This window comes from Urocampus carinirostris, chromosome 6, assembly GCF_059441175.1.
Source record: "Urocampus carinirostris isolate Australia breed hairy pipefish chromosome 6, RoL_Ucar_1.0, whole genome shotgun sequence".
NCBI lineage: Eukaryota > Metazoa > Chordata > Actinopteri > Syngnathiformes > Syngnathidae > Urocampus > Urocampus carinirostris.
The window spans coordinates 18,816,373-18,829,402 of NC_142354.1; the positions used below are offsets into that span (position 1 = coordinate 18,816,373).

At 39.2% G+C, this 13,030-nt stretch overlaps 2 protein-coding genes across 2 annotated transcripts; both read right to left on the minus strand.

The window, feature by feature from the left end:
- Nucleotides 1-1,139: 1,139 nt before the first annotated feature.
- brk1 (BRICK1 subunit of SCAR/WAVE actin nucleating complex) lies at nucleotides 1,140-4,539 on the minus strand. The gene is made up of 3 exons (XM_088338132.1): nucleotides 4,372-4,539; nucleotides 3,892-3,974; nucleotides 1,140-1,756 (listed from the first exon to the last, which is right to left on the minus strand). Exons 1-3 carry the CDS (start codon nucleotides 4,487-4,489, stop codon nucleotides 1,730-1,732), a joined length of 228 nt encoding a protein of 75 aa, XP_088194258.1. The 5' UTR covers nucleotides 4,490-4,539; the 3' UTR covers nucleotides 1,140-1,729.
- Nucleotides 4,540-7,503: 2,964 nt separating this feature from the next.
- On the minus strand, nucleotides 7,504-13,030 carry gpx1a (glutathione peroxidase 1a). Its single transcript, XM_088338133.1, has 2 exons — nucleotides 12,715-13,030; nucleotides 7,504-8,167 (listed from the first exon to the last, which is right to left on the minus strand). The coding sequence occupies exons 1-2, from the start codon at nucleotides 12,931-12,933 to the stop codon at nucleotides 7,817-7,819; spliced, it is 570 nt and encodes a 189-aa protein (XP_088194259.1). The 5' UTR covers nucleotides 12,934-13,030; the 3' UTR covers nucleotides 7,504-7,816.

Here is a 13,030-nt window from a genome sequence, read left to right on the forward strand (position 1 = left end):
GAAAAGAAAAAGAGAGACACAGAGAGTGAAAGACTGTGAGAAAGGGGGTGGAAAAGAGAGAGAGAGAAAAAAAAATACAATTACAGTGTCTTTGATCAAGGCACCTGGCTTTGGCAACATCAAGTTGACTTATTTCAACCTGCAGCTTGTTTTTCTCTTGCGCTTCTCTGAGTGTTGTCTCGCGGGCCAGATTCAATCCCTTAGAGGGCCGCCTGTACTTTAGTGTATAACCGTAACAGTTTTATGCACACGGCAATGGTCAGATTCATCACTCGCAGAACTGTTTCATTTCTCCCCCGAGATGCTTGTAAGTTGCTAGAAGCAAATTAGATATGTAGTTTTTCTATTTCAGTTAAGGTAAAACATTTCTCATTCCAACAGATAAATAATACAAGGCCATCTTTATCGGTACTACCAAACAATATTCATGAGAATACCTGTCCTAACTAATAATCGTCCAGCAATGGGACGTCAGGACCTGCAGGGCCTTCTCTGCTGGCCTAAAAAAAACCCTGAATCATCCATCCATCAATTACCTGTACCGCTTATCCTCATTAGGGTCGCGGGGGTGCTGGAGCCCATCTTAGCTATCTTTGGGCAGTGGGCACCCTGAACTGGTTGCCAGCCAGTCGCAGGGCACACAGACAGACAATTCACTCGCTCATTCACACCTACGGACAATTTAGACTGACCAACTAAAGCGGTAAAAGAAGCATCACAACCAAAATGTTGAAAACATTCCCAGTGTCCACTGCCTCTGTTGAACAGACTATTTCAGCCCTAAAAAACAGAACAGGCTAAACATTAATTAGCTTTGATTGCGATAGAAAATAACTTTTTGATGGAACTGAAATCCATGGAGAATCTGTACTGTAATTGAAACATTGAGGAAAGAAAAATTAAATTTTGTGCACAAATACAAAGTATTGTTGAGTTAAATGTGGCTGTATTCCTTAAAAAATATTGCAGTTTTGAGGTTATTATTGACGCTTTTTTGTAATGTGAAGCAGGCCACTGAATTCGTCATGTTTTTTGAATTCATGGCGGTATGAACCTGCACAATATCCAACCGAAAACACGTACACCAACAATCAAATGCAAAAAATTGAAAAGGAAATTTGAACCACATATTCCAACAATGTTTTTTTCCACACATATTTTATTACAGCATTTTATGTAGACACAAAAAACAAAGAGTGCACTGTACACACAGTCCTTATTAAAGACAACACAAGACAACTTGGCACAAGAGGATGGTCCCCACTCATCAATTCTGTGCTGTGACTGACACGATGTAAAACAATTGAAGTGGTCCAACGAGACTTTGCAAAACAAGAACCAAAGTCCCTCGAAATTTTAAACGTTTTTTTTCCATGTATTTTTTCTTTATTCCTTAAAACGCCATTCTCAAGGAGCACACACTCGGATAGCCATTTTCAATAGAGTGCACACACAATGGTGGCATCATATAAAACAAGCAAACATTAATGCCATCAAAGTTGAAGCTGCATTCACTCTTGAGTTAAAGTTTTAATGCTGGTTCAAAGTTAAAAAGCTGCATTAATGCTTTAACTCAAAGTTTAGGCTTCTACGCTCGAACTGTTGATGGCACTCGAAATTTGTGATACACTTTAAAAATGATGATCAAAAAATGAAGCAAACTAAAATCAGAGGGCCAACTGGGAGATGGAAGGATGATATCAGGATGCCGCCCTTTTTTCATGATGACTTAAGTCAAGGTCTCTCCTTTTGTCACCTGTTGAAGAGGAATAAATGTACAAATATTAATGTAATTAACCGCTGACTTTTGGTAGGTGCTACAGGTCTCAGCCTCAGACACTGATACTTCCACAGAATCATCACCACACAAGACAGGTGCACGAGACAGTGCAAAATATATCTTACCGATGTATAGAAAATTGGGTATTCATATCTTATTTATCGACTTATTTTGGAATTGTGTTTCTCCTTAATGTCATTGCACTATTAATTAATTGTAGTACTATCCCGATGCACTTAGAAGTTAGGCCAATGTTTTTGCCTATTTATCCTGGCATTCCTTTTATCTTATTTTGTTATCTTAAGTCTTTATTAAATGTTTATCCTAAAGTGCCCATGTCGAATCTCATCGTAAACAATCTTTACTACCTTGTTATAAATCACAATGAAGACAATTCTAATTCGAATATGGCATAAATACTGTATTTATTGTTCATGCTCGTGATCAACCGTTTACTTTTTAAGGCAATAGTGCTACACTTTTATCGTGACTCTATAAATGCTTCTTCGAGAATTCACCATTTTCTGAATTTCAATTTCAACCCAAAATGTATTAATTTCTTTTTTTTTTTTGGGCTGTTCAAGAAGGGTTTGTGTTTACCTTTCTGGTACGATGAAAAGTACAGGAAATTTAGCACAAAAGCAAAATTCTGGAGTTTAAAGTAATGTAATGTCACATAATTAATAACTTCTCTTTTACTATGGTCCGCCATCTCCTGGCTTGTGTCATCATAGCAGCCTCTGTCTGCTCATTCATGATGCGCGTGCAAATACGTGCATTTCTGAGACAGGCTTGAATAAACTCATCATTTTAAGGGGGTTTGGGTTGGTGTTTGGACTATCCTAAAATCAGACCTTTTCTTACTTTCACCATTTTCTTGCTATACTAAAATAAAAAACCCGAAAAAAAACACTCTAATGAGCATAAAGTCACTCTCTAGCACTTTTCCCTGTCGCCCATTTCTCCTACCTCATGTGTTCCAACCCCAACTGCCGTGATAGTTAATAGAAAAATATATACTTGCAACCTTTTTAGGAACACGCCTCAAACAATGCACTCCACCTTTAATGTTTACTACTCACTGTCCGTTGTTTACATTTCCTTGACATTGTAGGCTAAATTGTATATCGTGTGATAAACTATTTCAAACGTATACTTTCGCATTTGATGTCTAGAATGGATCGATTTTACAACATCTGTTGATTTTTTTATGATTTGTTTAATACAAATGAGTTTTCCTGGATCAAATTACAATTAAGTCTAAGACAGGGTTCGGGAACCTTTTTGACTCAAGGGACCATGAATGCAAAATATTTAGAGCCACACCATATATTTAGACAAAAGTCATCAAAACCATCAAAGCCGTTCTCCAGACAAAAGCTAAATCTTTGGGTCAATTTTTTCCACTATGTGACGTTTGATAATTTAATCAAATCTATGAAATAATAATGCCCGTTTCCCTTATCAACAAATATACCACTTGAAATGTGTCCCTCCCACAGTTTTTAAGGTTGTTGATGCTCATTTTAACTGTCAAACAAGGTGCGTGCGGTGTTATTTTGTAAAAATGTCACAAAATACGGCAAACGAGAAGGATACAGATGTATTTAGTGAAGTGCGCTATCTGTGCAGGGATAATCCCACTCCTTACCGCTCACCCAATCAAATTACTCTGGGTGCTTGGCTGGAGTTTTCGGGTGTTTAATTTGTTCTCTAGGTTTTAAATCATAAAGTGTTTAATCAGTAAGCATTGATTGTTTAATGACCTTCCATTTACAGGATTTCATGTACACCCAAAACAGGGTTTATTGGTGTAACATCGTGACTGTAAACAGAAGTTAGGGACTCTGCCTTATATATTCTGGACCGCAGCAAATGCCTACTGCGATGTTTCGGCTTTTCATATACTAAAACTGGAATAGATTACCATAGCCCTCATTTTCTCTCGGAGACAGATGTTATGAAAGGAGCCTTATGATCCCGACCCCTGGTCTAAAACTTCGATGTATAAATATAAGTACATGGATCCTTATTTTCACTATTGTCGCAATTGTGATACTGACAGTGTAAATCACAGTTGTAAGAACATCTTGTCAAAATGTCATACTTACTCTCGCTTCAATATATTCAATTCTCCTCTCCAAGGCTGTCAACTTTTCATTGAGGGTGGCCAAGCGGGATCGACATGACATGTCTAGTAAACATAAAACGGAAGCATGGACTTTAATACGGATTCCTTCGCCACTACTGTCACATTTAACGAAAATGTGCTAGATAAGCAGAGATTTTTAGAACATTCATCAATAGCTAATACAGCTGTAGCGACGGAGCATGCTAACGTGCTACAGCTGTACATTTGTTGATGTCAATTGCTATGCGTTTAGTGTACTTGGTCATATCGATACTGCGATAAGTTCTGTACTATATGTTGATATTTTGTTCCGTATTTCGCGAAAGATGCAGTTTACATCCACAAACTAGATGCTATATGGGAGTGGCTACGGAGGACATCACTGAGTACAAGCTAGCTAGCTAATCAATCGTAAGGGAAAGTTAATCTCAATGATGACCCAAAAGGAGAGATTCATTACCAAACGAGTTAAGAAAGTCAGTAATTTTCTTAATGCTGCTCGTGATTACTTCGATGTACTCCCTGTTGGCCCAGTCTTGGTGTATTTCTCTTTGAACTGGATCTTCTTGGCCTGCCATATTGGACGAACCGAGTTTTAGTGATATATCGTTCGCGAACTAAACGGTCTATGAGCCGGCTCTTGAAATCGAGCGACGGGATCCGACTCCCCGCCAATTGAGAGCTGTTTCTATTCAAAACGCCCTTTTTCCTTTTGTGAATAATCAAAATGTATGCAATTTCCAGGTTTCTTTGCTATTGACTTCATTTTATTTATTTTTTCCCCCTACATCTTCTTTTGTTTACGCACCCCAGCTTTTTACTCCTTTTTAAATATTTTTTTTCGATTTGCCATTTCTTTCTTATTCTTGTTTATTTTTTTTCCATTTCTTCTCCTTTTGTTTCTTGTTTCCCTAGCTTTCGCTTCTTTTTCTTGCTTTTTATTTTTTCTCTCTTATTTCTTAAATTATTTTCTTTCTTTTTTTTTCTTCTCTTGTTTCCCTCCTATTCTCTACCTTATGAATGACCAATATTTCCTGTTGACATTACCCGTGGATTATTTGTTATTGCAACATCCGTTGCGGCCTGGTCATCCTGGAAGGGGGATTACCTCATGTGTGGTCCCTTCTCAAGGTTTCTTCATTTTCCTCATGTTGAGGTTTTTGGGTTTTTCCTTGCCCTAGGTTTTAGATCAGGAGGTGGTGAAATAATAGTCTGTAGTTTGCAATAATCTCTGGTCTGTGTAGCCCTTTGAGACTCCTTGTGATTAAGAGCTATACAAATAAACATGACATGCCTTGACTTCCTCCTACTTTTCATTTAAAAAATAAAATCGCTTTTTAATGTCATTTCGCGCATAATGTTACGAAATAGTTGCTAACAGATGGGTTAAAGAGACAAAACCAATCTAAAGAGTCGTCGGGAGAAGATAGAGCCGGCTATTTTTGGCGAGTCGAGCCCAAAGAGACGATTCTCTGACAAGAGCTGGAATTCCCATTAAAACGCCATGAGTCTAGCGATCATCACTCGATCAGTGTAAAGTGATAGGTCGTTAACGAACAAAATGGCTTTATTGGCCAGCCCCCTAAAGCTAACAAGGAGCCGATCCCCGCAAGACGCTCTTCTCTCTCTCTCTGTGAAGTACTGATGGGAATTCCAGCTCTTTCTAAAGAACCGTCTTTTTCAGCTCACCTCACTAAAAAGAGCCGGCTTTTTTGGGTCCCAAACGGCTCTTCAGATTATTTTTGTTCCTTTAATCGAGATAATCCCAATTATTATGTAACATGATGCACAAAAGGTTTGATAATTAACTTTAGAAACTGTATTAATTGGTTCAATCACAGTACTATTTTTTTTTCACTCTACAGTGAACTTTAAACAATCGTAACGTTATTTATAATAAGCAACTTTATAGTCAAGCAACACGGAATACCTGGAAAACACACAAGACAACAACATTTAAATAATGTGTTTTTGGTGCTACGACAAATAAACTGTGAAATACAAGAATCAACACCAAATTTGTTCCGTGAGAAAGCTAAATTGTGAAACACAGGATAAATAAGGTAAAATAATTAGGTCTATAAAAATGAAACATGTACCTTAATGAATACAAACTTTTGATGTACTTGTTTGCATATAAAGTGAACAACACAAAATCCCTGAAGAAAATACATAATCAAACGTCTAAAAGGGGGCCAGCCCCAGATTGGTAGAGAAAGCTGATCCATACTGCTGTTTGCGAATGACTGATCATTCATGTAAACCAGGCATATTTGAGGCATTATCAACATACAGTATTCCTATTTTTGAATGCTTTTCCTTTCAAGGAGCTGTGCAGAATTTGGAACTTTACTCTCTGCCGCTATCTCCTGGCTTGTGCAATCATTGCAGCCTCGCCACCTCGTTCATGACATTCGTGCGCAGGTATGAGCATTTCTAATACGTGCTTTGTTAAACTCTACTTTTTTATCTCTATGTTGACGTTTGGACGGTACTTAGAGAAAGACTTATTAATTTCACCATTTTCATGGTACAACAATAAATAGAAACAACAAAAAATGGGGGACAAGGAAGTACACCTAATACAATAATAATAATATAATAATAATTTCCTTGTATTGTCATTCTGTGTAACAATGTACACAGAACGAAATGTCGATTGCACCTGACCCGTTGTAGCGAGCCGATGCAGCCGCAGCCAACAGAGGATGAACCCAATCTTTAACAGGCTCGGCAAAGAAGATCCCAATCAAAAAATAAAACCTATTTTTCACTACATAGTGGGGCTCTACTATATACACAGCATAGAAACAAGCTGAGCCTGCAATTATGTCACAATCCAGTAGATGGTAGCAGAGTGAAAAAGTTCTAAATTCCAAACAGCTCCTTTAATGAGTATTTGCTGGATATTATATCTATCTCTCTACCCAGGTCATATCCCTCGTTAGGGGTGATCGACAGCAAGACAAACACATACAAAAACAAAGAAAATTAAAAAAAGGAAAAAGTAGCAAAAAACTCACACAAATTTTTTTGGACCATGATCGACCCAAATGCCCAAACACCCAAACAAGTTAAGCACTTCGGCACTCAATTTGGTCATGCTTTCGTCCCTCCAGATGAAACGGGACACAAGAAAGCGGACATGCCACTCGGGTCAGGGTGAAACAACACTCTACTGTTTAACACCAGGGCCCAGACAGCTTTCATTGGTTTACCCGCTTTGAGACTGGGAGGTCGGTGGTTCGCGCCCCGGCCGAGTCATTCCTAAGACTTAAAAAGTGGTCGGCGGCGCCCTCTGTTGGCTGCGGCTGCATCGGCTCGCTACAACGGGTCAGGTGCAATCGACATTTCGTTCTGTGTACATTGTTACACAGAATGACAATACAAGGAAATTATTATTATTATTATTATTATTATTATACAGGTGCCCTGCCCATCCCTTACAACACATCTAAACATTCCACTATCCTTTTACAACACTCATTCCTATCACCAAAAATTATAATATAGAATAGGTTTAATTGTATTATTCCATTATGCACGTTTATCCAATCGAACTGGTAAATATAAAAGTCAAATGACACAGTAATGATTTCAATGATTTTTTTTATTTGTTGGCTTGAAACTATCTTGTGACATCAGTCTTGTACGCATTATGACAAAACAGTCGTTTACATATTCATCCGAAACCCTCCCCATCCAAAAATGGTTTCAAAGTGTCTCATCATTTAGTAAATTGACTATATAGTCATAATATAGTACATTCCCTTTGTATATAGTACCGTATAATGCATTAAGGCACTGGAAAATTTGTCAAGAGACAAATACATAATGATCCTCACAGAAAATGAAAGTAAACTGCTAATATTTGTTAACTCACAGCGAATTATTTAAAGAGAATTTTACTTAACCTGCTTAAGCAGCGTCTTGATATCTTTTTCTATATCAATGGTATGAAATTTCCTACTATAGCGCTTATATGGCTCCCCATCTGGACCAACCAGGAACTTCTCAAAGTTCCAGGACACATCGCTGCGATTGACAGGACTCCAAATGATGAATTTTGGTTCCGTCACCAGAGCAGTTGCGTCGTCGCTGGGGAACGGAAGCTTTTCTTTCAAAAATACAAATAACGGGTGGGCATTATTTCCATTAACTTCCACTTTCTCGAGAAGCTGGAACTTTGGTTCGAAGCCATTCCCTGGACGGACGTGCTTAAGTGACCTCAAGATCTCTTCATTTTTGCAGTTTTCCTGTGAAATGCAACACGCATTATGTTACACATGTGACTTTTTTGTTTTTTTCTCCTTTTCCCCCAATTTATCGTACTAAATCAATGCCCTCCCAAGATTCAAAATGAGAACGTTTCTGCAGTTCCCAATCAATACTTATCCAGGCAATTATTCACAATCAAATAAAAATTACATCATACTATTATTGAGGAGGAAAATGGCTAACAAGTCAGCGCATGATTGTATTGGTCAGTATTTCTCCAAGTATGTCAATTCGAAAAAGGTAAAAATACAGTGGGTTGCGAAACTATTTGGCCCCCTTGAACTTTGTGACCTTTTGCCACATTTCAGACTTCAAACATAAAGATATAAAACTGTAATTTCTTGTGAAGCATCAGCAAAGGGTGGGACACAATTATGAAGTGAAACACATTTTATTGGATATTTTAAACTTTTTTTTAACAAATATAAAATGAAAAAGAGGGTGTGCAAAATTATTCAGGCCCCTTACTTTCAGTGCAGCAAACTCTTTCCAGAAGTTCAGTGAGAATCTCTGAATGATTCAATGTTGATCGAAATGACTAACGATGATAAATGGAATCCATCCGTGTGTGATCAAGTCTCTGTATAAATGCACCTGCACTGTGATAGTCTCAGAGGTCTGTTTAAAGCGCAGAGAGCATCGTGAAGAACGAGGAACACACCAGGCAGGTCCGATATACTGTTGAGAAGTTTAAAGCTGGATTTGGATACAAAAATATTTCCCAAACATTTAACATCCCAAGGAGCACTGTGCAAGCAATAATATTGAAATGGAAGGAGTATCAGACCACTGCAAATTTACCAAGATCGGGCCGCCCCCCTAAACTTTCAGCTCATACAAGGAGGAAACTGATCAGAGATGCAGCCAAGAGGCGCATGATCACTCTGGATGAACAGCAGAGGTCTACAGTTGAGGTGGGAGAATCTGTCCATAGGACAACAATCAGTCGTATACTGCACAAATCTTTAATGGAAGAGTGGCAAGAAGGAAGCAATTTCTTGAAGATATCACTAAAAAGTGTTGTTTAAAGTTTGCCACAAGCCATCTGGCAGATACACCAAACATGTGGAAGAAGGTGCTCTGGTCAGATGAGACCAAAATTTTTGGCAACGATGCATGATGTTATGTTTGGCGTAAAAGCAGCCCAGCTCATCACTCTCAACACACCATCCCCACAGTCAAACATGGTGTTGGCAGCATCATGGTTTGGGCCTGCTTTTGCTTCAGCAGGGATAGGGAAGTTGGTTAAAATTGATGGGCGGATGAATAGAGCCAAATACAGGACTATTCTAGAAGAAAACTTGATGGAGTCTGCGAAAGACCCGAGACTGGGACGGAGATTTGTCTTCTAACAAGACAATGATCCAAAACATGAAGCGAACGCTACAATGGAATGGTTCACCAAAATACATATCAAGGTGTTAGAATAGCCAAGTCAAAGTCCAGACCTCAATCCAATTGAGAGTCTGTGGAAAGAACTGAAAACTGCTGTTCAACAAATGCTTTACATCCAACCTCACTGAGCTCGAGCTGTTTTGCAAGGAGGAATGGACAAAAATATCAGTTTCTCAATGTGCAAAACTGATAGAGACATACCCCAAGCATCTTGCAGCTATAATCGCAGCAAAAGGTAGCGCTACAAAGTATTAACTCAATGGGGCTGAATAATTTTGCACACCCACTTTTTCATTTTTGGTTAAAAAAAGTTTAAAATATCCAATAAAGTGAGTTCCACTTCACGATTGTGTCCCACTTCCTGTTGATGCTTCACAATAAATTACAGTTTTATATCTTTATGTTTGAAGTCTGAAATGTGGCAAAAGGTCACAAAGTTCAAGGAAGCCAAATAGTTCCGCAAGCCACTGTAACTACCCTTACTCTAAAAAAAGGGGTCAAGAGGAGGAAGGATAATCCGCCGCGCGCCCACTTCTCTCTTTTCGAAAGTGCCAACAAGCGCACGCACCAGCAAGCGTGCATGCTGCGCTACATGAATCCTCCACAAAGGAAAAAAAAAATAGAACAAACGACGGGTGGATAATTCAAAGTAAAAAGTCAGCGAAAGAGAAGCTTGGCCTGACCCAAACCCAAACCAGTTATGGACTATTTGGGCCGGTGTTGTGCCCAAATCCGACTCCTGTGCAGATTCCTCCCCCCCTCGCGTGAACGCGCATTCTGCTGCGCTTCCAACAAAAGCGATCGTATTCTATATAAAACGCTTATTAAAACAATAAAGCGAGCTAATTATAACAATTGGGAGATCCTAGTCTATATAACGCGTTTATTTAAACAATAAAGTGCGATCGTATTCTACAAAATGCGTTTGTTAACGCGGATAAAAAATTCACCAACGTCAATGTACGCTATGATTTCCGCAATCACAACTAATTGTACACAAATAATATTTATTTGATTTACTATAATATCCGTATGTAATGTCTTTTTTATTGTGAATGAAACCCTGGTTGCATTGGATCCCGCGGTGTAAACAAATTGTTGTTTTTTTTTCATTTAAAATCGGACTTCCCTGTCTATACTGTTTGCAAAATAAGACACGCTTTAAACCTTATTATGCTCTTTGGTTTTGGGATTTAACTACAGAGGAATACCTCCACTTTGCAATGTGTTACTGAATAGGTGTTCGACCAATCTAGTTCGTTTTTATTACTACTATTAATAATAATAATAGTAGTAGTATGAGAAATGTCTGAAAGTTTTCAAATTCACTGTGCTGACATATTGATGCCACAGAAGTTTACTCTACAAGTTACAAGTCTGTATCTCCAATAGAGTCTCTTTTAGCAGGGGGGGGAGGATTTGGGCAGGCAAGATGCCTGCCCAAATCCCCCCCCCCCTCCTAACTCCTGAAAAAAACTCCAAGTGACCCCAAATTCACTGTGCTGACTTATTAATGCCGCAGAAGGTTACCCTAGCAGTTAGAAGTCTGTATCTCTAACCGAGTCTGTTTTAGCAGGGGGGGGAGGATTTGGGCAGGCAAAATGAAATGCCTACCCAAATCCCCCCCCCCTGCTAACTCCTGAATAAAAACTCAAAATGACCCCAAATTCACTGTGCTGACTTATTAATGCCACAGAAGGTTACTCTAGAAGTTACAAGTCTGTATCTCTAACCGAGTCTGTTTTAGCAGGGGGGGGGAGGATTTGGGCAGGCAAAATGAAATGCCTACCCAAATCTTCCCCCCCTGCTAACTCCTGAATAAAAACTCAAAATGACCCCAAATTCACTGTGCTGACTTATTAATGTCACAGAAGGTTACTCTAGAAGTTACAAGTCTGTATCTCTAACAGAGTCTGTTTTAGCAGGGGGGGGGGGAGGATTTGGGCAGGCAAAATCCTCCCCCCCCGCTAACTCCTGAATAAAAACTCCAAGTGACCCCAAATTCACTGTGCTGACTTATTAATGCCACAGAAGGTTACCCTAGAAGTTACAAGTCTGTATCTCTAACCGAGTCTGTTTTAGCAGGGGGGGGAGGATTTGGGCAGGCAAAATGAAATGCCTACCCAAATCCTCCCCCCCTGCTAACTCCTGAATAAAAACTCCAAATGACCCCAAATTCACTGTGCTGACTTATTAATGCCACAGAAGGTTACTCTAGAAGTTACAAGTCTGTATCTCTAACAGAGTCTGTTTTAGCAGGGGGGGGGGGGGAGGATTCGGGCAGGCATTTTAATGCTGTTTGCATTAAATAGACAATTTATTGACTATAAAGTTGTTATATTGTACTTGGAATCTTTGAACCAATCCTTGTAATTTTTTAGAAAACTTCAAAAAAAAAATTGTGACATTGGTGACTTTTGCATCCGCGTTAAACGCAATTTGTAGAATACGATCGCGCTTTATTGTTTAAATAAACGCGTTATATAGACTAGGATCTCCCAATTGTTATAATTAGCTCGCTTTATTGTTTTAATAAGCGTTTTATATAGAATACGATCGCTTTTGTTGGAAGCGCAGCAGAATGCGCGTTCACGCGAGGGGGGAGGAATCTGCACAGGAGTCGGATTTGGGCACAACACCGGGCTCGGCCCCTAGATGTTACCTCTCATTAGAAGTTTTGTTGATTTGATGTGCACACTAGGTTGCACTTTTGTTATTGTGGCAAAAAAAGACCCAATTCCAAACATAGGAGGGTTTCTTTTGATTTCTAAAGGATTAAATGTGAACGTCTTAGCCTCATTCGACCTCTATGCTGGTTTCCTTCAGTCATATCAAGTAATGTTTATTCGAATATCCCTTAAACCCCAAAAACCTCAATGGTTTGTACAAACTACATTTACACCACACCAGCATCATCATTTATAAACATAACGAAGTGTGCAGGTAGCCGGTGCAGGGCAAAATGCTTACATATGGGACATATGGGTATTAGAAATACAGGTAGACAATCAGTGCAGGGCGGAACTTCACCTGTCTGTTTACCGTTACCCCTCGCAACCTAAAGAAAGCTACTTCGTGAAAAAAATGAGTTCATTACCAGTCTTTAATGCGTTTTAAACCATTTTCTCACCTGATGTCCAAACTGATTGCAGGGCACACCCAGAACGACGAGACCTTGAGCGGAGTAGCGGCTGTGAAGGTCGTTCATTTGGATGTAATCCCTGGTCGTCGTTCCTCAAAGAGACGCCACATTTTCCACAAGGACCACCTTCCCTTTCAACGAGGAAAAGTTCAACATTTCTCCAGTTAGCAATTTAGCAGTCAACTCGTAAAATCGCCTCGCAGCCATTTTTAGTGCAAAAAAAGTAGATGGCCAAGAACTTAATGATTTGCATGTGATGCAGAAGCGCCCCTTTTACACACGAGTGATGTGACGTTCGCGGACG

What these genes read in the sequence shown, in the direction of transcription:
- brk1 (XM_088338132.1), bottom strand. Translation starts at nt 4,489, where the DNA reads ATGGCAGGCCAAGAAGATCCAGTTCAAAGAGAAATACACCAAGACTGG. An exon ending in TGACTTTCTTAACTCGTTTG is followed by an intron (nt 3,975 to 4,371) that starts GTAATGAATCTC and finishes TATGTTTACTAG; the next exon opens with ACATGTCATGTCGATCCCGC. An exon ending in TTGAATATATTGAAGCGAGA is followed by an intron (nt 1,757 to 3,891) that starts GTAAGTATGACA and finishes CCTCTTCAACAG; the next exon opens with GTGACAAAAGGAGAGACCTT.